The sequence below is a fragment of the Astatotilapia calliptera genome, chromosome 8 (assembly GCF_900246225.1).
Source record: "Astatotilapia calliptera chromosome 8, fAstCal1.2, whole genome shotgun sequence".
In the NCBI taxonomy this organism is placed as follows: domain Eukaryota; kingdom Metazoa; phylum Chordata; class Actinopteri; order Cichliformes; family Cichlidae; genus Astatotilapia; species Astatotilapia calliptera.
In genome coordinates this window covers 4,003,867-4,031,173 of record NC_039309.1, presented here as the reverse complement: position 1 = coordinate 4,031,173, position 27,307 = coordinate 4,003,867, and the positions used below count along the sequence as shown (strand labels likewise).

The 27,307-nt window shown below is 42.8% G+C and overlaps 1 protein-coding gene across 1 annotated transcript; it reads left to right on the top strand.

The window, feature by feature from the left end:
- Window positions 1-2,395: 2,395 nt before the first annotated feature.
- grnb (granulin b) lies at window positions 2,396-27,307 on the top strand. The gene is made up of 17 exons (XM_026177956.1): window positions 2,396-2,511; window positions 2,806-2,881; window positions 5,895-6,035; window positions 8,175-8,300; window positions 8,921-9,034; window positions 10,228-10,369; window positions 10,488-10,615; window positions 10,804-10,933; window positions 11,017-11,108; window positions 11,729-11,873; window positions 12,252-12,358; window positions 12,528-12,764; window positions 13,242-13,478; window positions 23,894-24,148; window positions 24,228-24,461; window positions 24,821-25,069; window positions 25,338-27,307. Exons 2-17 carry the CDS (start codon window positions 2,879-2,881, stop codon window positions 25,482-25,484), a joined length of 2,487 nt encoding a protein of 828 aa, XP_026033741.1. The 5' UTR covers window positions 2,396-2,511; window positions 2,806-2,878; the 3' UTR covers window positions 25,485-27,307.

Sequence of the window (27,307 nt, the reverse complement as noted above, 5' to 3'; positions counted from 1 at the left end):
AATAAACAGAAGGCACCAAAAGCCCTCCCCTACAAGTTCCTGCTAGACAACCCCTAAACGCCAAGAAACAAGCGTAGTTCCAAACCGCTTTTACTTGAAGACTTACTATTTCTGAAATATCCTACTGAGATCAGCGGGGGTTGCCTGTAGACAGAGCCTGAACCACTTCTCTCCTGTAAGTGCCTTCTTTCACATAGGATCGAGTGATAGGCATGCCGGTCCCTTTTTAAAATGCAGTCAGCGGTCACCTAAACTCACTGTCGAGATCGGCAGGCACTGATAAGCACACTGCATTGCGGTAACAACAACAGCAACACGCGTCACTCTGGGGAGCATGCCTGCCAAAACAGACAACTTTTCTTGCGGCTATTCCGTCCTTGGATATCTTAATTTCTTGTATCTATCCTCTTTTTTCACGGAACCTGTAAATGGTATGATCTATATGAGATTTTATGTGTATACAATGTGCATGTTAAATGTAGAATAGGGTGTTTTTAATGATTTTTTTTAACTATTATTATTGATAACAAGGATGTTTGGCACAAAATGATGCATTGGACTGTGTTGCCAAATGAACTTTATGAAGATACACTGACTTTTCCCTTAATCCAGTTCTAACGAAATTCACTTCCGGTCGTAAATGTTTACAACGATAACATACTGACCAACACGCTCCTGCTGTTACTAGCATCACCACTGCCTATTCAACAACTGTGAACTTAGCGAGGCTGACGGCTGTTTTGTTGGTGGTTTTTGCAGAGTAATGGGTTGCTTATGAAGGGAAAACGGCTGTATAAAAGTCATGCTGACATGTTGGTCCTTTGTACCATTCGCTTGCTGTTCATAAGCCTGTGTCAGTAGCCTATGGAACAAGCTGAAAATGTGATGTAAATCAAAGTCTGAAGAATAGCACAACCATGAATCGAATCCTGCTAAAATGTTGCGCCCACTGCTGTAAGTGTACTTTTATTTTTTTGAACCAGATATGGAAAGTATTGAGTTGTGCAATCGTGGCTTTTCTTGCTTGTTTATGTTTTGCTAATGAAGTGTTTTCTCAGATTTGGTGAACGATTTGACACCGAATCCCTGAGAGGAAACTTCAAATCTGGCAACCTACCGCGCTGGATGTTTTTGATAGTTAAGAGCATCAAGAGGACTGAGCTGTAGGCCTTCATCCTGTGCAGTAAATCATCGGCTTCATTCACCTGGTCAGTTGTTTGTAAACTGTAAATTGATTCAACTTTCTGTACATGAGACAAAATAGAAATAAATTTGTTCCCACGGTCTGTCTGTGTTTGGGATTTTATTTTAAAAAACCACATCAAAACTAGCCTCTAATTAGGTCAAAAGTCCATGAAGAAAAATAGCAAACTCAAGCTGTTGGAAAAGTGAATGTAGCAGAACAAATAGATGGCAAATAGATGTTCCACCAAAGGATACTGAGGGCAATCAAGGAGAGAGGAAACAGCTGGAGGAAAAGAAACAGCTGAAATTAATCAAGATCAAAGATACAATTAAAGGAAATCTAAATACAAGACACAAAACACAACTCACTGCCAAACTAAATCAGGAAGCAGGCAAAAAACCTGACAAGAAGATAAAAGAATAAAGTAAACCTGAGGTATCAAATATTTAGAAAACTAAGTGTTTTCAAATAAATAAAGTAAAATAAATTAATTTACTTTGATTTAAAAAAAAAAAAACCCAAAATAAAGTATACAATAATAACAATAATGTTTTACATATTCTAATCATCTAGGAGTGGAAAGTATGCACATATAATTAATCCTTCTTCATAAGTGCTGAAGTATTGTTTCAGCTTCCTTGTTGATAGAAACTTCAGGAACATCAACATACATATTTGCACATAATTTATGCACTGTTTGAAATGCAAAAAAAATGTTCATATATAGTTTTTATAATTCCGCAATTTTATTTCCGCACGTCAAAGGAAAATGCCTCCAATTTTGGAATGTTGACTGCAAAATCTGAGTAGAAAAAGAATATAAAAACTAAACAAACAGAGATATTATTTGAAATTCAACCATCATTATCTTTTTATTATACCTAATAAAGACTATGTGTTTTAAGCAACTTTTGCCATGGTTTTTCTCCACACACACACAAACACGAAAACCGTAGGTTTGACGTTGCCCACCGCTTTAAGTTATAACGTCCTTCTCTTACAGAAAACGTGCTTTCAATACTTTGTGATGTTTGAATTCTTACCACATCTGTGCCAGTGTCGTAAGTTTTCATAAATTCAAATAATGCAATAGATAAAAAGTTAATTTAATATTCTATTTTTATATTATTTTGTTGTTGTTGTTTTATTTTCCTAACCCTGGAACGCTGCAGTGTACTGGCCCTTTAAGACGCTAGCCTGTAGAGTCACGTGTCAGGCGTCATGTGATATAAGTATTATCAGAGACTGTTTGCTTTGTGCGTTCTGGGTGTTGCAGGCTGTCACTACCACATCAAACGGTACATGTATGTGACCCTTCAGGCGAGGTAAGAGGATGATTTCCGTTTCGTACGTTGATTTAAAAAAAAGAAAAAGAAAAGAGAACATCCGCTTAACTTCATTTAAACCAGCTAGCTTTGTTTTTAGCTGCATAGCCTGCTACGCTAACTTGTATTTTTATTATAAAAGCTAGCGTTAGAAAGCTCTCTCCTTTCAGCTGGTATTTTTTATAAGTTCCAGGTTATTTTTCTTAAACGTTGTCACTCCTTTTACCCCCTGTAGTATAATGCAGTATTTCCTAAAAGCATAACATCGACTGACAGTGTACTGTTGTTTTTCAGGAGTATGCAGAAAAGTGCCCAGTGCTGATAACGATTAAACTCTTTCTACCTGCTCTCGGGATTCCTGCTAATCATGGTAAATGTTTTATTTCGTATATATTGCTTCAGTATTGGCTTTGTAAAGGTTTAGTTTGTATATTTAAGAAAAAATAAATAAAAAGTGGGCGGAAAGCGACTAAACCCCATCCCCGAGCTTTACCATATATTGACATATGCACAGGTGAAGTTTAGCAATCTTTCACGTTATGAATTGTTGCAGTTGTTCTTTTAAAGTCGTTGACAGTAATGTTTGTCTTTTATTGAAATGTGAGCTTAACGTGTGTTTACAAAGAAACTAGACCTTCCATTATTGCCCTGTTGGTGCAGCCTTTTCTTATCTATTTTCATTTGCTATGTACCAGATCTGTTTGTCTTTTAGTTTATATTGCCCTCCCACGTTAGATTTAAATGGGTGTCGTGGCGTTGCCCTTTGGCATCGTGTGTAGGTTGTCTGTGTAGGTTCCCACTTATCTGGGTCATGGTAGTCTTTAGATCTGGAATATAAGGCAGCTGGACTTCATAAGGTTTTGAAGATATTTTACTTGTCATCCAAGAGGCTTCTTGAGTTTTAGAGAGGGAATGCTGTCCTTTCACACCTTGTCTCAGGTGACTGACATCATGCTGGGCTGGAGCAATGCCTGAGGTTTTACTTGTCTGCTCAGGTGACAGGATTGACCTGCACAAACACTTTGGGTCACTGCTCCCAAAATGACCTGGGACAGTTTTTCTAAACCTAAAAAAAAACTGGGTAGAAATTTTGAGATTGAGCCACTATATGAGCCATCATGACTCCTTTCTAGTTTGTAGCCAGTGTGACGATTTGGTAAAAGTTAGAATCTGGCAGGTGAAACTAAAGTGGATTACCTGTTTGAATTTACTTTAATGATTTGTGCTCTTGAACTAAATGCCATGAACAGCACGTCAATCCAGAGCTGAAAGATCTTATGAACTGATCAGATCATTTCAGCAGCACGTTACTTATAGATCTGCTCTCTGATTAAGACAGTGGATCTGTATATGACCGTAGTTAACATAAGCCAGGAAATTTATCAAATGTCAGCATCCTGAGCAGTCCCTAATCTTTAATCTTCCCCTCATGTTTGCTTTTTTTTTCTCTCTCTACATCTTCTTGATCTCTGAGAGTATTGCACATTAATATTTTATTGTTGGACAGTCTCTCTAATTGGAGATCGGGCTGAGAGACAAACTGCACAGAAACAGTTTGTGTTTTGTGCTTTTAGAAACATTGCATTTTAATTCTTCCACCCCTTTTTTGCAGTACTAGTAGCTACTTAAGAGGGACTATAGGATCTTTGAAATTGAACATGTCTCTATTACAAACCAGGTGTCTTACTTAGGTTAAAGAAAAGAGAAGGAAACGAATAAATAGAAACCTGTGAAATGCAATGATGTAAAATCTTTAAATAATAGAATGCAATGATTCTAGTAGAACAGGAACTCATGAAGCTAAATGGGTATTGAGGTGTATAAAATTTGAAAGGTTGCATTTGCCTGTGCTCATGGCAGTGGAGCTGAATGCCATCAGTAATAGATATGGACGCTATCCAGAGTGAGAAGTGCAAAGAAACACCCCAACGCTAACCTAGTACAAAAATATGAAAGTGAAAATTGACGTTTTGAGCAGACGCATAACGCTATTTTAAACATGTTGCATGTGTTCAGTTTGAACATCCCTTTTTCATTCTCAGTACAGAATCTGCAAAAGATGAGAAGTCCTTAACTACAGCAAAATGTATTTGTTGGAACTTGGTCTCAAGTGACAGAGCTGTAAAAGCAAGCTTCATTTTCATATTTGGGCAGTTTCAGGCGTCATCTTTGAATTGAACTGTAATTAGATGTAAAATGAGGAGTTCTATAAGGCTAAGCTTTTATAAAAGTTAAAGTTTATGTTTGGACTACTTGAAGGCTTCTTGTTAACAAAATTAAATTCCAAGAGGCTGCATGAGGCAAACTTTTCACTTGTATTAAAATTAAAGCATCTCCATAAACTGCAGCTGTCTGCCCTGAGTTTAAAATCCCTGCCACAGATGCTACTGCTTGCCGTCTACAGTGCATACTGTTATTAAATTATATTTGAGGAAATATTTGTGGTTTCAGCCCAGAATTGCCACCTTGTCAGAAGCATCCAGACTTTTAGGAGACATTTCAGAGTGTTTTGTGTTTTCTCGTGATTTCCTCTTAACCTGTGTTTTAGCAGTGTGTATCATCAAAGTGGTATTAATAATCTGTTTTCATTCCTGATGCTCATTTGAGGAAAAACAAAGACAAACAAGATGAACAAGAGCTCTTCCAGGAACGGTGATGCCATTTTTCTGAAGACTTAATTGGTCTGTAGGTGGCGATTTCTTACCTGTTCTCTAACGTGGAATCTAACCGGCACTGGAGCAGATAATAACATCATGGCTATGTACTCCAGGAAGAAGTGAACCACCTTCATAACATGGAAAACTTTTTATTTATTTCCATCCAGCCTGTAAAATGTATAGCAATTAAAATGTTATCACAAACTTGTGACATGAGCCAGCAGGAACGTCCAATGAGTTTAGTTTTTCTGGGACAAAAAGTCACTGCTGTATCACAACAGTCCAGAGGAAAACCAGTCTTAAATTGGCACTAAATCTTTTTTCATTACATATTCAGCAGTCGGTTAAGTCTGTTATTCTGTTCTTTCTGCTTGAGCTAAAAGGCTGTTAATGATGCTAGCGGCCAACTAAAAATAATAGACATGAGTCACTTTCAGTCTGAGTTTTTGCAAAAGCCAATAATTGAATCTTGAACTCGTGACTTGCCATTTATAGTGCTGCTGTTTAGGACATAAAGTAGTTATGATATGAAGGGAACGTCAATCTCAGAAGGATCTGGGTTTGTTTAGTGGCGAAATCCAGTTTCAGTTGAAATTCTTTTGCAGCTGCTAAGCATACTTGTCTTTGTTTCCCTCCTCCTCACTCACAGCCAGAATAAAACCCAGAAATCCCCATAAGGGTTTGTATTAATCGCTCACAGCCCTGTCCTCTGTTCCCTGTGTTCAGGCTCTGCAGATGGGGTTCTTGTGTTTGGCCCTGCTGGGTCTGAGCTCGGCGCTGGTCTGTCCCAATGGACACACATGTCAGAACAAAAACACCTGCTGCAAGAATACTGAGGGGGGATACGGATGCTGCCCGCTACCACGTGTGAGTTACCCGTCACTGTTGTGTCTGACCTGGATGTTAATCAAGTACACTATCGTGCTTCTATAAGTTAAGACGAGGGTAGCAGCCAGGTACTGCTAACCAAATGCACTTGATTCATCGATCATCAGTGAGTGTGAGCGACGAAGAGTTTGCTAGTCTAAAGCATTTGTGTGTTTAACACAGTGCTGAAGAGGGAAGATGCCAGTAATGATCTCAGAGGAGCAGTTGTTGCTGCCCATCAATCTAAGGGAGGGTTAGAAAGCAGTTTCCAGTCAGTCTGAAGTCTGTCATTCTACATAAGTGGAAAACATTGGATACAGTTGCCAGTCTTCCCAGGAGTTCAGGTCCCGGCACGTTTACCATGAGATCAGACTGTCCAGTGCTTAAACTGAAAAAACCAAGATCTGCATCTCACACTCTACATGCCTCAGCGTGTTTAAGTTTGTGACGCACAATTTACAAAAAAAAGAAACGGGTATGACTTGTTTACAAGTGTCAGGAAAAAGTGCCTTGTCATGGCAGCACAGCTTAGGTTTGCAGAGTTGCATGTGAATATTCCACAAGAGTTGCAGAACAATGTTTGTTTGGCACTGTATAAATAACGTTTGATGTAATCTGTCCAAATGACAAAAGCACCTCAATGCACTTTATATTATATGATAAAGACCCTACAATGATTCAAAGAAATTCCCAAAATTGGATGACCCTGATGAACAAGCACTTGGCAACAGTGGGAAAGAAAACTCCCTTTGAACAGGAAAGAAACTCCTGGAATCAGGCTCAGGGAGGGGCAGCAATCTGCCACGACCGGTCGAGTGTAAGGGGAGGAAGACGTGACAAAAGATGCTCTGTGGAAGAAAGCCCGAGATTATTAATAACATCATTAACAATCATGGGACGTGCCCAGCAGCCTAGGCCTGTTGCAGCATAAATAAGGGAGGGTTCAGGGTCACGTGTTCCAGCCCCAAGTACATGCTTTATCAACTCTAATCTTAAAACGTCATTCCAAATGTCAGCACAGTGGTGGAGAGCTGAGGGTTTGTTTCACAGCCACAGCGTTGTACTCTAGAGTCAAATGGTCAAAGCGTGGTCCAAACTGGATCATGCACCAGCACAATGATTGTAAGCACAGCAGCAAATCTACAACAGAATGGGGGGGGGGAGAAAAGACTGAAGTTATTGCAGTAGTAGGTCAAGCTGCAGACCTCAACCCAACAGAAATATAGTCAGGACCTTCAGAGAGCTGTGCACAAATCAATGCTACATGCTTCAAGGATCAGTAGCAACACTGCAAAGAGTGGGGAAAATTCCTCCACTGCAAAGTCCAAGCCTCATGGTCATGTAGAAAAGAATTACTTTAAGTTGTTGTCTGTAGCGATCTGCTGAGTCACGGCTTGTACTTGGTTTTTCACATGACGGCAGAGGGTCCTGTGAAAATAACTTTCTCATGACTATGAAGACTACTTAATGAGGAAAAGAGTATTTTTATCCATTTAAAACAGTCATTAGAGGGCCTTCAATGGCGCAGTAGGCGGGGTCACATGGCAGTTTTACCCACAGACACCACTCTGGCTTGTTCTGCCACAGTAAATGAGTAAAACTGGAAACCTGCAGCATGTGAGCTGTAGAGTACAATTTTCCTAGAAGCTAGCTGTGAATAAGGCTAGCGCTCAAACTCGGGCCGTTTCTCAGCCATAAAGCGCTCTCACTGAGAACTGAGTGTCCGTTGTACTGATCGAGGATGACACGGGGTTTTATTTCCCTCTGTGCAGGGGCGTCTTCCTCCTGACGGTGTTTTAATTTTGAGAGCTTGTTCATATTGCTCACACGCTGAAGGGGAGTTCTTTTAAAAATATAGTATTAGAAAGTTTAATAGAACAAAACAGTCAACATACAGTTTCATAGAATGACCTTGAACATTATGCATATTATTGACAGTATATATTATATGACTTTTGTACAAGAGTTGCAGGATATTTTGTACTATAAACTAATAAAACTCAGTATTTATGTTCTGCTTGGGAAAAATAGTACTGTAAAATAAAATGTCAGTTTGCTGTCACTTAAAATTGATTTCAATTTTTAAGTTTCCTCTCAGTGAACCTGTTTCTCTTACACTCTGTTTGAATCCCTCTGTAGGCAGAGTGCTGTTCAGACCACCTCCACTGCTGTTACGAGGGCACCCTGTGTGATTTGGTCCATGAGAAATGCGTCAATAAAACAGTTTCCCTGCCGTGGATGACACGACTCCCGACCCAGCCTCAGGTGAAGGGGGTGGGGCAAAGCTTAGCTTCTGTCTTTAGACATCTTAACGTTGATTACCCCACCAACAACCATTGGAAGATTATCTTAAAGGAATCTCCAGTGAACCAAGCTCAGTTTTGTTATCTGGATACGTTTGCTCAGTTGGTGTTATTTGTTAAAATAATGGAATTGTCTGATCTGCTTTGTACGTTCCTCCCACCCCAAAAACAAATGACTTAAAAGAACAACACTCATGGGTAAATAAGGTGTTTGAAGAGGTGCGGGGAATGTTTTTGAAACGTGCAGAGTATTGAGAGGCGCAATAGTGTTGGTTTCACGATGGCACTACAAGCACAGATGCTTCGACCTCCCCCACAGAGGCTACCTGATCTCTCTTGGTGCAGCGCCAAGATGTTTCCACGGACTTAATCTCTCCAGCAGTTGTTTGTTCTCTTGTCTTGCAAGGAAAATCTATATTTTATATATGTATATTACGCTGTGGCTGGAGTGATTTTCAGTGTGTTTTAATTGACTATTGATTCCTTGAACTGTTCATATTTGAGTGTTTTTAAGCCTTTTGTTTGTTTGACCATGTGGCGTCCTTGCATTTGTATGCGTTGGCTGTGATGTGATTGCTTCAGCTCGAGGAGACGGTGAAGGCAGTCGTTTGTCCGGACCAGGTGTCTGAGTGTCCGGATGACACGACTTGCTGCCAGCTTCCTGACAGCTCCTGGGGCTGCTGCCCCTTAGCCAAGGTGACACACATAAGCACAAACGCCATCTCTTTGCCTAAAATCACTGACTCACACAAGCCCCAGGTTTCTCACACCAAAAAATGATCAGCTGTTTCTTGCATGAGTTCTTGACAGGCTGCCTATGAAAGTTTGTAGCTGTTTAAAATGAAATGTGATGTATTTCTTCACCAACACTGTATGTTTAATACACACTTCAGTTTGCCTCAAGTTTCACACACACATTGAAATGGTTTCAGACCATGTTTATAGATGATGTAAAGGATGCACAGGCTTAGAAAATGCAACAGCTTTAAGAATCTTTAAGTTTATTTGCAACCCTTCTACTACCACAAATTCCTGACACTTCATTTAGTGATGACTCTGTTTTAAATCCTTAGCGGTGATCATTCATTTTATATTAAAAAAAACAAAGTGTCATTGGACTTGTGGTTGTCTGTGTTGCGTCTATTTGCCAATGTCTTCAATCATGTTGCCTCAACACTCATTGAGGGGTGGTTGTGTGGTTCTGAAGTTGCTTCATGAACAAATTGGCTGGCAACACAGAATGACACTGCACGTCTGCCACAGACTGCACATTTTCTGAAGTCAAAATTAGTGAGTCTGACCTTTTGCTGAATCACTCATAGCTGCTGATGTCAGCACTCTGCAGCTGCCAGCAAAGGCAAAGAGGGGAGAACTTGATCGATCCTGAAAGCAGCTAAAACTATAGAAATGTCAGAATCTAAAGTAAGTGTTAAAAATGTCAGACACTTAGGATTTGATTTAGACACACCAAAAATGAAAACTTTATACATTTCAGCTTTTTCATATTCTGATAATGGCTAATACTGTGTGAATATAAGTCTTATAATCTCTGTATACTCCTGGTGGAAAATAAAATAAATGTCTGTTCAGAGTGAAATGACCAGTTTTAGACATTTATTTGCTTCAAATGAAACACTTTGAATTTCTTCAGTATTTAAAACTCATTGAAGCTGCAGCATTTCCTTGGAATCAGATGGTGTTTGTTGGCTGCACATTCAGCAATCAGTGCTCATTTGCTTTAATAGAAAGGCACATCTGCCTGTTTTATTCAAACTACTCTATATACTGAATTAAAATGTCTCACGTGCATCAATTGTTCATTTTTCATGTCCCAGTTGTATATCTATAGTGCTGGTGTGCTTCACGATCCCGTGATCTTCTCTCTGCAGGCGGTGTGTTGTGACGATAGGCGCCACTGCTGCCCTGAGGCAACGAAGTGTGATATCGCTCACTTGCGGTGCGTCTCTGCCTCGCTGGAGTCTTTCCCTCTGCTGGCCAAACTACCTGCTAGAAGGAGAGGGAATAACCCAGGTGGGGATTACATCATATAAATAAACAGTGAAATGTGATGATCATGTATTCACTTACGTTTCTAAATTTATATGCAGATGATACTGTAGTGTTAACAGAAGACTGCGTTTCTCTTTAGGTCTTACTACTTTTGTAGCTTCCATTGGCAGTTCAATATCGTGCCCTGATGGGAAACTCAGCTGCCCGAATGCTTTCACATGCTGTCTGCTACCCAGCGGAGAGTACGGCTGCTGCCCATACCCAAAGGTGCATATAAATGCTGTAGATGTAGTACAAGTGATTTGAATTAAAGTATTCCAACAGTTTCCAGCATTTTCCATATTTTTATGTTGCTGAATTAAAGCTGTTTGATTCTTGCTGTACTGATTGGAGGAAAACATTGACACGAGGGTTCCTAATAAGGCTAAAACATCCTGTGTTTGAATCTCATGCAGGCCACATGCTGTGAGGATCACCTTCACTGTTGCCCTGCCAACATGGAGTGTGACCTGAAGCATTCACGGTGTAGGCGTGGCGAGACCGTCATGCCCCTGATGAAGAAGATCCCTGCTGTAGCCAGTGACAGTAAGTCTTATCTTTAAATTAAAAAACAAACATTGAATAGGATTTTATTGATGGATCCCGTGTCACTTCTGTCATCCCCTCAGTCAGTTGTCCAGACAAGAAGTCATTTTGTCCTGATCACACCACATGCTGCAAGATGATCAACGACACCTACGGCTGCTGCCCAATGCCCAGTGTAAGTAGTATGAAGTCACTGAGCGATGGGGTCAGTTTAGATGAACAGGAAGTTGCAGAGAGACCGACTCTTACTAGCTAAAGGTCATTGTGAAGCTTTTTAATATTTTATCAGGTGTTTAGTCTTTTTAGATATCAAATAAGTGGCATATCTAACAAACTGAAGGCTGCTTTTGCTCAAATGTAATGAGTCCCTGTTGGAATTTCCTTTCATTTATGAATTTGAAATACTTATGGAGAGTTGATTCAAAGTGTTAAGACTTCCTTTTGGTAGTTTTCCTCTGAAAGTCAATACGAGGTTGAAAGAAACGCTACAACATTGCAATGAATGAAGTAATCATTAGACTGAAAAACCAGAATAAGCTGCACAGTGCTTCAAAATGAATGGATAATTAGCCAAAAACACTGCAAAATCGAGGCAGGGATATTCTTCAGTGTACGTCCTTCACCTGAGCTCTGCTCAAAAGCTTTTCAGTTACTGAAAGCACAAAGACTCATAAATGAAGGTAGTTGCAGTAAAGGCCCAGGAGAGCAGCTCGGGGGAGGAAATGCAGTATTTGATGAGGTTGAGTTCTCACTTTCACACAATCATTGATTGCAAAGATTTACTACTTCTTTCAGGCCATCTGTTGTTCAGATCGCATCCACTGCTGCCCTGCAGGCTCAGAGTGCGACCTGTACCACAGGACCTGTGAGTCTACCCAGAGAAACCCCACCATGACACTGGCAGAAGCTGCAACCGAGCTCCTTAAAGTCCAGAGAAAAGGTGAGTGAGACGGCCATCGTCACATCTTCTGTGATCAAACTCTAAATATTTAATGTGTTTCAGAGAAAAACATGTTTTAATACAAATGTTTTATTAATATCTTCAGTAATGTTGCCTTAATCTGTTTGACTGAAATTCGTCAACTTTAACGTTTTGAGTGGAGTGGGAAGAAGCTTTTCTCCATCTGTTTTCATCTTGTCAATGATTGGGTTTCTTTGTGCCAAAATTTGACAAGGAGGAAGAAGAATGTGTGAAATGTATATCTGGTTGTGCTGCATTGTGGGGGGGGTTTCCCTCAAAACGTTTCATTGAGTCAAGCAGTGTTACAGGAATCTAAAAATGTTAGCTTCTGTGGTGGTGATTTTTATTGTTCTGCAGACCTTTCAGTCCATTCCATCCCCTGCAACGACTCTGTGGCCTGTGCTGACGGAAGCACCTGCTGTAAAACACTGAAAGGAGACTGGGCCTGCTGTCCGTTACCACAGGTACACTTTTCCTTTAATGACCTGTTCTCCTCTCCGACAGGGAGACTGTAACTCATGTGAGTTATTGTCCATTAATAAACACGAGTAGAGCTTATTAATGGACTCTCCTTTAGGTAATGTAGTAGTTCATTTGCAGACTCTAAGTCTGGGTTGTTCCTCATCCCTGCAGGCTGTGTGCTGTGAGGACCACCTGCACTGCTGCCCCCACGGCACCATTTGTAACCTGAAAAGCTCCACGTGCGACGACTCCACAGGTAACGCCGTGACTCCCATGCTTGGACACGTGCCGGTATTTCCTTTACTGGAAGACAGTAACAACAGGTGCGACAAATCAACGACATGTCCTGGGAAATCCACCTGCTGCAAGACTGCGAGTGGCAGTTGGGCCTGCTGTCCGCTGCGTCAGGTAATCCGGGGCTGAAGTGAGGACTGCTTTCTTCTGTCTTGTCTCTAGTATTCAAAATGCTGAGCTCATGAAAATCCTGTAACCACAAGTACATCAGGCTCAAACCATCAACAGAGAACTGAGCCAGATTTTTCTGAGGAGGGCAAACTCATGCTGATGTGAGTGGGCGAACAGTGGCGCAGGTCAGCGGGTGAGCTAGTAACAATGAGCTAATTCGTAAACAAACATGCCAATTTATTTCAAAGACTCAGAGCAAATTGGTGTGTGTTAAACAAGCAGACTCGATGAGGGAGCGGGTACCGATCACCGCCTTTGGAAAGATGTGCTAAATTAATGCTGCCCAGGACGCTCACACAGGAGATTTATGATCTTAAGAGTTTACATTTGTAAATTAAAAAAAAAAAAAAATCAATTGGCTTACATGGCTTTCTAGTAGTTCGGTGTAACACTCCTGGTCTGTATTGTGTGTACCTGCAGGCTGTTTGCTGTGATGATCACATCCATTGCTGCCCTCACAGCAAAGTCTGCAACCTGGCAGCCGAAACTTGCGATGACCCTCGGGGCTTCTCTCCGCCCGTCTCCTGGCTGACAAAGGTAGCAGCTCTAACCTTGGAGGTGGAGGATGAGAAATGCGATGAGAAGACCAGATGTCCGTGGGGCTCCACCTGCTGTAAAATGAACTCCGGACAGTGGGCCTGCTGCCCTTTACCACAGGTCAGCATCTCCTTTCTGCCTCCTGATCATATGTGCTGGCCAGATTTAACTTTGATGTGCAAATAGCCAAGGGTTTGTTTGTTCTTGGTGTCAGCTGTGGTTATTTCTGACATCCTGTTCTAATTTTTCTTACTGATACTTGAATTATTTTTATCCACAGCACATTCAAACACGACAGAAATTGTAATGATTTGGTTAACATTAACCACCGAGCCTCTGTAATTTCTCTTTTTTTTTTTTTTTTTTTTTTTTTTTTCTGTGTGATCCCAGGAGTGCTTTCATGGTGCATAAGTGGCTCATCTTTAGGTCATGACCTATTTCTGGGTGGTTATTTGTTTACTGTAGTAGTAGTAGTAGGCTTGTAGATTCCAGCTTCCAGGTCTTGAAAGTTCATACTCATCTGTTAAGCCCTATTTGCACAGGATTAGTAGTACCAGGGGACCTTATGTGATTTAGACACATGCACGCCCCTCCTAATCCTGAATTAAATTCATTAGAGGTCCCCAGGTAATCCTAGATCCAATGTGAACAGTGATTACAGTCCAGCTTAAGACGTGTGATGATTAGAAAATGTCAATCAAACCCAAGTCTGAGGATGGAAAATAAGAAGTCAGCTGTGGCTCTGAGTGCATTTCAGTAATGTCTCATTCACACTAGTTTAAACACAAAATGGAACAGGACAGCAGCCTGCTTGTAACTCAGGGAAACTTCATTTTTTTTTTTTTTTTTTTTTTTTTTCGGTGACAGTTTGCTTAGAAATATAATTATGATCTGTTCACAGAATTTCTGTTATGAAGCAAACAACAGGTTTCCAGACCATTTTTTCTTTTGAAACTTTCTTTATTTCTCACCACACTCTCAAAGCCTGACTTATAATTATATTCTAAAAACTCTCCCTCCCTCCGACATTGGGGTCTTGATTGATTATTCTGGACCATATACTGCATATACTTAGTGTTGACAACATCAAAGAAATACCAAATGTACTAAAAATTCTATACCCACAAAAGAACTATTTAAAGATGACAATAACATCCTGGCATCAAACTCTCTCCATCTTACTCCGCTGACCGACCGACCAGCCCGGGTTGGCCTGTAGGCTCACGATGCTCAGGGCCTCCTCTGTGCGTTCCCTGAAGTGAGTGGCCACTGTGGAGCGCAGCTGATCTGCCCGTGTGGCATACCGGTGTTGCTGCAAGCGCGCTCCCAAACAGGCCCAAATTCCCCCCCACATACATTAGCCCACAATACTACATCGTAAGACCCACGCTGAGTCGCAGGCCTTCACACCAGCTGTCAAAGATACTTTTAGCCGTCTCACTCGTCCAATGAATGCCATCAGCTGTGGTATGGAAGTATTGTTGCGGTATACACGGTAAATAATTATAATGTGTACTGATGAAGTTATTGATCATAGTGAGATTTGTCTGTTGGAGTTTGGACAGTGATCTGGAAAAGTGAATGTGGGCTACAAAAATGTCCGCACCCGGAAACACGGCTTTCGCCCCATTCACCACCTTGCGTAATTGTTTAATTGAGGTCTTCTGGGGGTCCTGATCCTTATTATTAAGGCCTACAGACAAAATCACCATTGCCGCATTTTCGCACACCGGTGTCATTTCCAACAGGTTAAAAAAGTGATAAAAATTCGCACCCGGGTAGCTCTCTACCTGAACCTGATCATTCTCAAAGGGGGGTATTCTATTTAGATTGGAGTCGCCCAAGAAAACTACAGGTTTGTCAACTTTAATTCTCCAATCCTGTAGTTTCCTACTAGGTCTCGCCCGATGGTACGTAGGCGTATGGTATCCCCTCTCTGCGTCCCTCGTCTCCACCCACGCCCCGACCGGATCTCCCTTTCCCGTAAGCCCGCGTCCGCTGTGAGACTCCCTCTGCTTTATTTGCCGCACGGTTTTAAACTCTGCCACCGAGCCATTGCTCTCATTATCCTCCTCGCTCAGGTGAAAATTACTCTCAATATTAAAATAGTGGGGATCAGCGCGGTCCAATGAGTCACTGCTCAGGTTTTCCGCCGGCTCCTGCTGTTGCAGGGCCTCAATCGTCATTTCACCCACTACCTTATCACCTGTTTCAGCAGAGGTTTGGATTTTTACTTGCTTTTGTTGTTTCATTATAGGGTCCGGACCATTCGTCCGTTCTCCTGCGCGAGACGTGGAGCAAGAAACTGAAGGGGTGGCGGGCTCAGATGGCAACCTGTTCGCGGCCGTTAAGGGCAAGTCACGGCGCACAGTATTTCTGGGACACACAGGGGGGGAGCACAAAGAGGCAGGCAGAATGTCATCAGTTTCATCCAAATCTACCACAACGTTTGATCTGACTCTGGCTGTTGCCTCCACCCTACTCCCACCCTCTCCCGTCTTCCCCCCATCTACATTTCTCCCCTTTTCTACAATTACCCTCGGGAGGGCTCCCGAGGTGGCCGGCGCACGGGCATTAACAGTCTGAAGCTCATTCAGCTCCTCTGAAATAGTTTTCCTTTTCCCCAATGATAGGTTTTTCTGATGGGAAACATTTTGTGTATTACTGCTACTAGCAGTCTGGTTTTTCACCATTGTAGGTAAGGGCGGAAATTCATTGTCATCTCTCAAGTTAATCGGCATTAACCCCGATCTTCCCCCCCCCCCTCTGTGCTGTGTTCTGTTCCCGTGTGTGGCCGGCCTCCGAGCGGGCCCTCCCTCCACCCTCTTCCCCTGACGATTTAAGCAGAGTTTCAACTGTTGACATTGTAGAAACTCGTAAGCGAGCCCCGTATCTTTTAAAAGCCCACATCTTTGCCACCTGAAATGACACCTCAGTCTTTCTAGTTCCTTTTAAAGATTCAATAACAGTGGCATAATGATCATAAAGAATATCTAGATTTTTGGACATCCAAGAGTCTGTGTTTTGCTCAAGTTGCCTCCTAACCTGTTCTGTGGGCGCAGCCGGTTTTATAAAACTAGAGAGCCTGGACACCTGTTTTATCATACCCCTGGGGTATAAGCCCGTGTCGCGTGCTTCCTCAATCACACTTTTATGGTGTACTGTCTGTATTAATTTAAATATATTCTTCGCACTCTTCCTTGTGTCAGCATCAAGTGCACGATTTGGTGCGGGGGCATCTTGTCCTCCTTGTTGTCTAACACGTCTCATGTTCGGGCGACCCCATCCCTCCCCGTGCCTCATCCCCTCCCGACCCCCAGCATGCGTAGCCAGACCACCACCAGCCGAACTTTCACCTAAGGTTTCAAAGTTATTGTTTTGTACCTTTTATTTGTCAGTGGGGAGCTCACCTGAGTTTCTTTGTGTTTGTTGGACCACTCGATTCAGGCTCAGTGATCTCTGTCTCCTCCGTGCTCTTCGCTGGTGGCGTGGAAACGTCCATCCGCCATCCTGCATGTCGTCTTCTTGCAGTCGTGGCGTTTCCAACCGGTGTGCTTCCATCCTGGACCCGAACAATATAGTAGTCCCACCGACCACGGGCGTCCCCGCGTCAGTGTCTGTTGGTCGGTTAAGACTCAAAAAAAACAAGAGGGTTTAGGTGCACAAACCGATGCCTCGCTCAGATCCAACGCCACCTCTCACTTCCCGTTTAGAGTTCACGGACAGTTCGCTACAGGTGAATAAAAACTCCCCACTTTACAGTTATGAAAAAAGTTTGTCAATTAAAATAGTCTTTCATATGACTGGGCTAAACAAAGTTACTTGTCGCCCATCTCTGGAAGGGCTAAAAAAAAGTCGCCTTTCTTCCAATAAGTTTGGTCTAGCATCCCTGACGTTTCGCGGAGTTACCGCTTCTTCAGAGGGATACATGCTACTGGGTGTCAGGAAGGAGCGAGGCATTTAAACACATTTCCTGGGAGATGCCCAAGTCCTGGGCCCCTCCCAGGATTGGTAATCATAGGTTACATGGATGTTTTCATGTCACCTGATCCCTCCCCAATATTAAAAGGTGTCCAGGCCTCTCTCTAAAAGAACAACAAAATTAAAAATAAAAAGAACCCATTTAAAATATCATATGGAATTGATAAGAAAAAAATAAAAATAACCATAGAAAATTGTAAAAAGATAAAAATAAAACCCATGATAATACCATTCAAAACCATAAAATTATTATTTATAATCTTTATGATTAAAAACATCATCCTACTGAGGATGGTTTAATAAAATAAAATATGTGTGTGTATACGTGTGTGTGTGTGTGTGTGTGTGTGTGTGTGTGTGTATATATGTATATATGTGTATATATATGTAGATAGATGTAGATATATATCTATATATCTATATATCTATATCTATAGATATAGATATAGATATAGATATAGATATAGATATAGATATAGATATATAGATATAGATATATAGAGAGAGAGAGAGAGAGGGATGGGGAAAAAAAACAAAGCTACAGTTAAGACAAATATAGATCAAATGGGGATGGAGAGGGAAAATATAATAAAAAAACTAGGTAAGGGGGTGGGGTCCGGAGGGAGTCTTAGGGCTGTCGCGGACCAGGGGGAGAACCCGACAACGGGTAACATCCGGAGCAGGAACGTGAAAAACAGGGAAAGAAAAGAAAAAAGAAAATACATAAAAAAAATCTATAAAAACTAAATAAACAATCAACCCATATTCACCTTCATTCCAAAATTAAAAAGGCTATGTAAGGCAACCCATAATAATAAGGACCCTATATTAAGAATGGCTTTTTAAGAGTAATTGAATAAACAATCAACGAAAACCACAACTTGAAAGGCTGCTTTTCCTATTGCACTAGGACAGCCATTATACTCCCCAATAGATGATGGGGGGAAGACCTCACTACAACGAAATCAGATAAAAGGTCCAGTCGGTCAGCGGAGGCCTTAAAATAAATAAGAGGGTAAATTAATTCTTATTTCATGGCCACCTTACCCCAAATGCTTGGCATTTTTAAGAAATTAGCTCCCCACTATGAGGTTTAGGTTTCCCAAATGCAGTTACTAACTGTTAATATTTCCCCCAAGATGTTAAGTTTAGGGTCATGCGGCCTGGGCAGGGTCATCTTCCCTTTTAATTCTCCAGTTCTAATAGTGTCTGCCAAGCCAAGGTGGTTAGGTTTAGGGCCATGTGTCTAGTTAAGACCATCCTCCAAATTATCCACATTCTAGGGACACTTTCTTAAGGCAAAATGGTTAGGTTTAGGATCCAGTGGCCTGGGTAGGATCATCCCACAGGTTGTACACAATGAAGATACAAAAAAAAGAAATTGTTAAATTCAGATTATTAAATCTTTTTGAGAAAAACAATTCAATAAACTCAGTAATCTCCATTTGTCCCAAGGAGATGCTGTTTTATATTTCAAGGAGTAATCAGTCTGTTTACTAAGAGGTCCTTTTAGGAATCGTGGATGGATGTCAGATACAAATTCCTGGCACAGGCTGGTTAGGTGTTAGGAAACTATAGCTTAGATGTTTTTTAATTCAAACTTTGGTGCACGGTCCTAGGAATTACTGAAGCATCCCATCTCCACTTACTCCGCTCTTCTCCTTCTCTCCAGCATACTCCTCTTCTTCTTGGGTGCGTCTTGTACCTTCTTCCATATGTTGTCAATCATAAAACCGTCCCCCAATGTCTTTATTTCCCCCAGGCCATAAGGCAGACTCATTGAAAGTTCCAGCACTGTCACCAATACTAAAAAAGGTCCCAAAGCCATATTTCCCCCATGACTCCCTGGAGGGGATGTGACCTCCAAGAGAAAGGGTTTTTATCGTTTTTGATTTTCTTATTCATTTTCAACAATAATCACACTCCATGCAGTTAGTAATTATAATGAAACCTCACACTGTTAGTGTTACACTCTGTTCAAAACAACCTCCATGCAGTTCTGTCATGGGGACTTATGGCAATCAGGGAAACATACTCAATATTGACAAGTAGTCTTTGTATTTCATTTTGAGCTCCTTAACTGCAGGACTACAACGCCTGTGGATTTATTTCCAATATTTGTCGCATCTGCGGCAGATTTACTGCTGACTCTGATCAGGAAAGTGAGACGTCGAAAGAGAGGTAAGCGAGCCGGCGTACTCGTGCGTTTGAGGAAACGCGGACTGAGAACGGCCCTTCCTGGGATCTTCCTTTCTAATGTACGCTCACTCTGGAATAAGATAGACGAACTGGCCCTGATGAGAAGCATGAACAGAGACTTTGCCTCCTCCTGTGTCTTATGTTTTACGGAGTCGTGGCTCAGTGAGGACATCCCGGACTGCGCGCTCAAGCTGGAGGGTTTTCATCTGCTGCGCGCGGACCGGCAGGCCGCTCTCTCCGGTAAAACCAAAGGTGGAGGTGTCTGCTTCTACATCAATAGTGGCTGGTGCACAGATGTAACAGTGATTGCTCAGCACTGCTCTCCCTCTCTGGAATATCTTTTCATTCACTGCAAACCGTTTTATTCTCCGCGGGAGTTTGCTTCATTCATCCTGGACGCTGTTTACATCCCGCCAGACGCGGATGCGCAAGCAGCTCAGTGCGCACTCGCAGAGCAGATTCTCCACACGGAGCGGACATACCCGGACTCTCTCATCATTGCTCTTGGGGACTTTAACAAAGCCAATCTGAGCCATGAGCTTCCGAAATACAAGCAGTATATTAAATGCCCGACCAGAGAGGAGAGGACATTGGACCACTGCTACAGCACGATCAGCGGGGCCTATCGCGCGGTGCCGCGCGCTTCACTCGGACTTTCTGATCACGTCATGATCCACCTAATCCCCGCGTACAGACAGAGGCTGAAGCTCTCCAAACCTGTCGTGAGGACCAAAAAACTGTGGAGCAACGAGGCTGTGGAGGAGCTTCGCACGTGTTTGGAGACCACAGACTGGGACACAATGAAGGCTGCTTCTAACAGCTTGGACGAGTTTACGGACACTGTCACCTCCTATATCCACTTCTGTGAGGACAGCATTGTGCCATCACGCACCAGGGTGAGTTATAACAATGACAAACCCTGGTTTACTCCTAAACTCAAAAAGCTGTGGCTGGAAAAGAGTAAGGCGTTCAGAAGCGGAGACAGGGACTGCTACAGAGAGGCCAAGTACAGGTTCACTAAGGAAGTGGACATTGCCAAACATCAGCACTCTGAGAAGATGCAGCAGCAGATCTCAGAGAATGACTCGGCCTCTGTGTGGAAAGGTTTTAGGAATATTACAAACTACAAGCCTAAAACCCCCCACTCCACTGATGACTTGCTCTTAGCCAACACCCTTAACGACTTCTACTGTCGTTTTGACGAGCCATCAGGCAGCCTTCACACCTCCAACGACCCCAACAATAGAGGCACTTTGGACACTCATTCCCCCACCTCTCCCCCCTCCATAGAGCCATCACCACCTTCAAACTGTTCACCTGCAACACCCGCCCCCTCACCCCACACAAAAGAGGATTTCACACCACCTCCTCCCACCACAACTCTTCATATTCATGAAGCAGATGTGAGGAAGCAGTTTAGGAGTCTGAATGCTCGGAAAGCTCCCGGCCCAGACGGTGTGTCTCCTGCCACCCTCAGACACTGTGCAAACGAGCTGGCCCCAGTGTTTTCTGGCATCTTCAACTCCTCACTGCAGGCATGTCATGTGCCTGCTTCAAGTCCTCTACCATAATCCCTGTCCCCAAGAAACCTAGGATCACTGGACTAAATGACTACAGACCCGTGGCTCTGACATCTGTGGTCATGAAGTCATTTGAGCGCCTAGTCCTCTCCCATCTCAAGACCCTCACGGCCCCCCTCCTGGACCCCCTGCAGTTTGCATATAGAGCCAACAGGTCTGTAGACGACGCCATCAACATGGCCCTACACTTCATCCTGCAGCATCTGGACTCCCCAGGAACCTACGCCAGGATCCTGTTTGTGGACTTCAGCTCTGCCTTCAACACCATCCTTCCAGACCATCTCCGAGGCAAGCTCTCCCAGATGAATGTGCCTGATCCCATCTGCCGGTGGATCACTGACTTCCTAACGGACAGGAAGCAGCACGTGAGGCTGGGGAAGAATGTCTCGGACTCCCGGACCATCAGCACCGGCTCCCCTCAGGGCTGTGTTCTTTCTCCTCTACTCTTCTCCCTGTACACCAACTGCTGCACCTCCACCCACCAGTCTGTCAAGCTAATCAAGTTCGCAGATGACACCACCGTCATTGGGCTCATCTCTGACGGGGATGAGTCTGCCTACAGGAGGGAGGTTGAACGTCTGGTGTCTTGGTGCAGCCACAACAACCTGGTGCTGAATGCCCAGAAGACAGTGGAGATTATTGTGGACTTCAGGAAGCACACAGCCCCACTCCCCCCCATCATCCTGACTGACACCCCCATCACCTCTGGACTCATTCCGCTTCCTGGGTACCACCATCACCCAGGACCTGAAGTGGGAGCCCACCATCACCTCCGTCATCAAGAAAGCCCAGCAGAGGATGTACTTCCTGAGGCAGCTGAAGAAATTCAACCTGCCAACACGGACGATGCTGCAGTTCTACACTGCAATCATCGAGTCCATCCTCACCTCCTCCATCACCGTGTGGTACGCTGGAGCCACTATCAGGGACAAACAGAGACTGCAGCGTGTTGTGCGCTCTGCTGAGAAGGTGATTGGCTGCAGACTCCCATCTCTGCAGGACCTGTACACCTCCAGGACACTGCGGCGTGCAGCCCGGATCTCAGCTGACCCTTCTCACCCTGGACACAGTCTGTTTGACCTGCTCCCCTCAGGCAGGAGGCTCCGGTCCATTCGCACCAGAACCTCTCGCCACAAGAACAGTTTCTTCCCCTCTGCTGTTGGACACATGAACAATAACCACATGACTGTCCCCGCCACTAACACATGACCCTACGCTGTGTCACTGCATCATTTCATGTCTGGCACTGATCACCACCTGCACTCATGTATATATCTTTCTACGTAGCACTCATAATTCTTATTCTCATGTATATATCTCATGCACATATCTTTCTTTCTACATAGCACTTTAATTCATATTGTCTGCACTGAAGCACCGCAGCAATTTCCTAATGTTGTAAACCTCAACATCTGGCAATAAACCCATTCTGATTCTGATTGAATCTTTATTTGGTCTGTAACTGTTGGCAATTAGATGTGTTGACCAGCCTGAAAAATGCTCAACCTTTGGACGACAACCCGGCCATAAGCTGACTACATGGGCTGCCCTCCAATAGGCAACTGGTCTCAGTTGAAGGCTGACCACATCTCATCTTTGTTTGTTCACAGGAATCAACTTAACTGGTTAACAGCCAGTTGTTTTGTTGTTAATCCATAAAAATGGGATGTTGCCAAGCGCTACATTGTAACGTTGCAGTTAAGTTTCCATCCTGCAGCAACTTTGTTTTTAAAGGTTTTTTTTTTTTTTTCTCTTCTGAGTGCAATTGTCTACATGACCCCCATTCAGTCACAGACCGGTATCAGACTAACTTGATCCTTATTGCTGTTTCAGTCACATGGCAGCTGACCGGGTGATCAGGCATGGGCCCGTCAAAGTGGCTGTTTCAGTGACTTCATTGCACAGTTTCAGTAATTTTGGTCAACCTATGCTCTCAACCCTGTTCTCCCTCATGTGACTGTAGAGATTTTCTGTACTTCTACTTTGAGACAGCTGTTATACCTGAGTGGATTTTTCAGAGGCAAAGACAAACTGATCGAAATTCAAAAGTCTGAATTTAAATGTATAGATGTGTTAAATCATCCAAAATACTCCTTCTCTTTTGGGAAGATGTAACAGGAAACACTGAGATTTACACCTGGAACCAGTGGTTTAACAACAGAACTCTTAATAGTAGACAATTAGTTGGTGTTTTGAAGCTGACTAGAGGTGGATCATATGGTGTCAAATAAAATGAGGATAACTTTTCAGCTGTTTCATCAACAGAAGAGCAGCCTGTGATGTTTTGAAGGATTTCAGTCTGTGATGTAAGGCAAGGCAAGTTTATTTGTATAGCACAATTCAACAACAAGGTGATTCAAAGTGCTTTACAGAGACATTAGAAACAAGAACAAATAAAAAGCATGATTTAAAATTGAATAAAACAAGCAAATAAACTAACTAATAAACAAACAAACAAACAACAGTATATAAAATCAAAACAGATAAAATCAGAACAGTAGATAAAATCAGTAGTTAAATGTAAGTTTTGAAATTTAAGCTTAAAGTGTGGATTTGGTGCTTTATTCAAATGCAGCTGAGAACAGGTGAGTCTTCAACCTGGATTTAAATAAACTGAGTGTTTCAGCTGATCTGAGGCTTTCTGGGAGTTTGTTCCAGATATAAGGAGCATAAAAGCTGAATGCAGCTTCTCCGTGTCTGGTTCTGACTCTGGGAACTGATAAAAGACCGGATCCAGATGACCAGATGTAGAACTCGTTCCTTGTTTCGTTCCAGGCTGTGTGCTGCAACGATCACGAGCACTGCTGCCCCAAAGGCTACAAGTGCAATGTGGCAGAGGGCACCTGTGACAAACCCGGTGGCCTCAGTGTGGCCTGGCTGCAGAAGATCCCAGCCCTGCAGGAGGAGCTCGGCCAGACTGTTTCCCATCCAACTCAGAACATGTGCGACACCCAGACCAGCTGTCCCAGAGACACGACCTGCTGCTTCATGGAAAAGGAACACAAATGGGGCTGCTGCCCTCTGCCGAACGTGAGTTTAACCCCTCCCTTTTTTAAATTATTAATTCTTTTTAAATGGGAGAGTGTCAGTTACCCGTGTTGCCCGTCAGGCTGTCTGCTGCAAAGATGGAAACCATTGCTGCCCCAGCGGACACACCTGTGAGCCCCACCACTTCTCCTGCTCCAGAGGTTCCCATGTTATACCGTGGTTCGCCAAAGTGAGCGCTGTAACAGAGCCGGGCGCCGTGATCGACGTTAAATGTGACAACAAGAGCAGCTGCGCTTCAGGGACGACCTGCTGTAAGCTGAAGACCGGAAAGTGGGGCTGCTGCCCGCTGTTCAAGGTTTGTGCATCAGTGATGTTCAGACTGTCATTAAATCCTCGAGTTTTCCACAAAGGTGCTCATTTGATAAGATCACAAACTGATCTGTGACATTTCTGCAGTGTCTTGCTGATGTAGAATATCATTTGGTTTCACAACAGACTAAAATGAATCAGACAGCAGTTTCAATAGTGATGTAAAACCGGCTTTCTTTCCTGTTTAAACAAATTTGGTGCTTACAGCAGGAAATACAATTGCCATTTAGACCATATTTTTGGAGTGTTCAATAGTGTATATAGGGAAAAGCTTAATAGGAATCACTGAAATGCTTCACTCGTGGCTGTAACATGTTAATATCTGGCATCGTGGTCTCTTCTCAGGCTGTTTGCTGCACTGACCACGAGCACTGCTGCCCTCAGGGCTACACCTGCAACATGCAGACAGGAACATGCGAGAAGCAACGACACTACCACCACCTCAGCACCATCCCTCAGATCGAAGTGCTACAGTCTGTGAAGGAGGACGAGGAGGATGTGGCGTGTGATGGCAGGGGCGAGTTTCGCTGCTCCAAACGAGACACCTGCTGTAAGATCTCCACCACGGAGTGGAGCTGCTGCCCCTCCCCCAGGGTACGTTCACCTGTCAGTCCCTCCCACTCATTTACATTTGAAGTCATTCTTCCAGCCGTGACTTTGGATGGTCCTTGTTCTAGGCTCGATTTTGGAATGTTTATGTTAAAACTTAGCAGGTATACTATATGTTGCTGTGCTACTACTCATCTTTGATAATCGACTTTTATTGTTGCTGAATTCATTCAGCTCATATGTTTGTTTAGAATAAAATAAGTTTGAGCCTTGCCGATTGATTCGGTGCTGAACACGCTGTGTCTGTTCTCAGGCCGTCTGCTGCTTTGACTCAAAGCACTGCTGTCCTGCCGGGTACTCGTGCGACCTCAAGGCCGGAGGCTGCACCTTGCAGACCCAGCTGACCTGGGACTCGTGGTTTGGGGACCGAAAGAGAGACACTGTCCACCACGGACTCTAATCCACTGAAGTGCAATGATGATCTCAATCTTTCCGTTATGTCATCTACTGGTGTTGTCTGTGGACAAGAAGGGCTTCTTCCCGTTTCATTTCGTGGAGGTGCATTCACTGAGTTTTTTGCACTCTTGCGTATTTTTGAGTTTTGTGTGGTTGGGGGGGATTTGGTCCACATATGCAGGAAAAACATTTGTTTAATTGCTTTTTGCCAATGAAGGAATTTTAGTGAAGTTGAAGTAGTTTTCAAGGGGGAAGCAGGTGAAACCTAGCCTGCATTCTGGTTGAAAATATTTATTGCACTCCTTCAGAACCACTCTACATCTAGGTTCCAGGACAGCTTTACAGTGCGTCCGTTTCAACCTGCAGTGTTATCTGTTAATGTCAGATCTGAAGTTTTCTTATAGGTAACAAACCCCATTTCAAAATAAACTTCAGTGAATTCGTCTCTTTTGAAAGTCTATTGTTTCTGCTGATATTTTTTCTCCCCCTTTCTTCTTCAGACAGAGTAGCTTAGCATGAGTGAACTTAAAATAATGAACCCATACAGGGAGCTTGACGCCTGCTCTCAGTTCATTCTGTCTGAAATTGGCTGCTTCACTCCTTTAGCTCTACGTATCTTCTGATTGGCTGCCCAAAACTTTAAACAACAGGTGGGTGCAGCGGGTGGAGAATGCGCTCTTCAACCTTTAAGATAGAGGAGCATGTTTTTGTACCAAGGTTGGCAGTTCCTTTGAGTTTGTGTAACAAATCTTATGCATATTTTGATGACATTTGTTGATACTTTCATGAAAGAAACTCCCTGATCATTAGTGTTTAAACATGAGTGCACAGAGCTGGTCTACTCTCTGGAAGAGAATCATGAATGTACAAACTGCCTTTTTGTGAGCAACATTTCCTAAATAATCTGACTTGAACCACGTGTCTTCTCTAAAAGGCAGTTTTTGTTAAGTCAGCAGAACTGTATCATCTTTCCTGATGGTTTATTCATTAAAATGGCAAAGTTGCAAATTAACCACTTTAACAGTGGAAAAACCACAAATCTGGACAAACTAACAGGTAGCCTTTGGAATTGTTTCCAGTGTTTCTGAATTTATTAATGCAGTTGTTAATTTGACTGTTTCAGGCTTAGAGGATGAAATCGAGCTGTCCGATTAGAGCTGCTGTGATTGTGGGCACATTTACTTTATGGTAAAGTGGTTTTGGTGTCTGGAGACTCGATGTTTCACTGACTCTTAAGAATGTCAAACATTTATTGTTGTACATGCAAACTGAAATGTAGGCGTCTGTAAAGGTGAGAGGAAAACTTTAGACATTTCACTTCCAGAAACGAAGGATTTATCGGAACGTTTCATGGCTGAGCCAGTTTTTAATCAGGTTTTCATAACCATTTCACGCTTTCGTTGCCGCCAACAAGCAGCACCATTAATAAAAAATAAATAAATAAACAACAATAATTAAAAAACCATTTCTTTCCTCATTTGGAAGCTGACGGGACACGAACGAGCATCGAGCAGTTTGTGCCTTCTTCAGTAGGAGTTACTTGTATCCTTTGGAAAGTCTTTTGTTTTGTGCAGTTGTAACATTGATTTGCGTCTTTGTCTTCATAGAAACGTAACACAGGCGCTCAGGAGAATCTTTTGGAGTTATTTGTGAATTGAGACTTGGTCAGTGTCACAGTTGGTAATATGTTTGAGTTTGTAGATTCAGGAGTTCCTAAAAAGCTGAACGATCTCTTAAACTTAAGTAATTTCAATGACTTTTAAATAACTGTCATGTAAAGTGGTTTACAGATTGGCTCAATCTGAAAATAAAAGTTCATTTCGCTGA

Bases quoted from the DNA above. Each gene is read 5' to 3' on its own strand.
- grnb (XM_026177956.1), top strand. The intron at 12,765-13,241 runs GTAATCCGGGGC...GTGTACCTGCAG, and splicing joins CCTGCTGTCCGCTGCGTCAG to GCTGTTTGCTGTGATGATCA. The intron at 25,070-25,337 runs GTACGTTCACCT...GTCTGTTCTCAG, and splicing joins GCTGCTGCCCCTCCCCCAGG to GCCGTCTGCTGCTTTGACTC.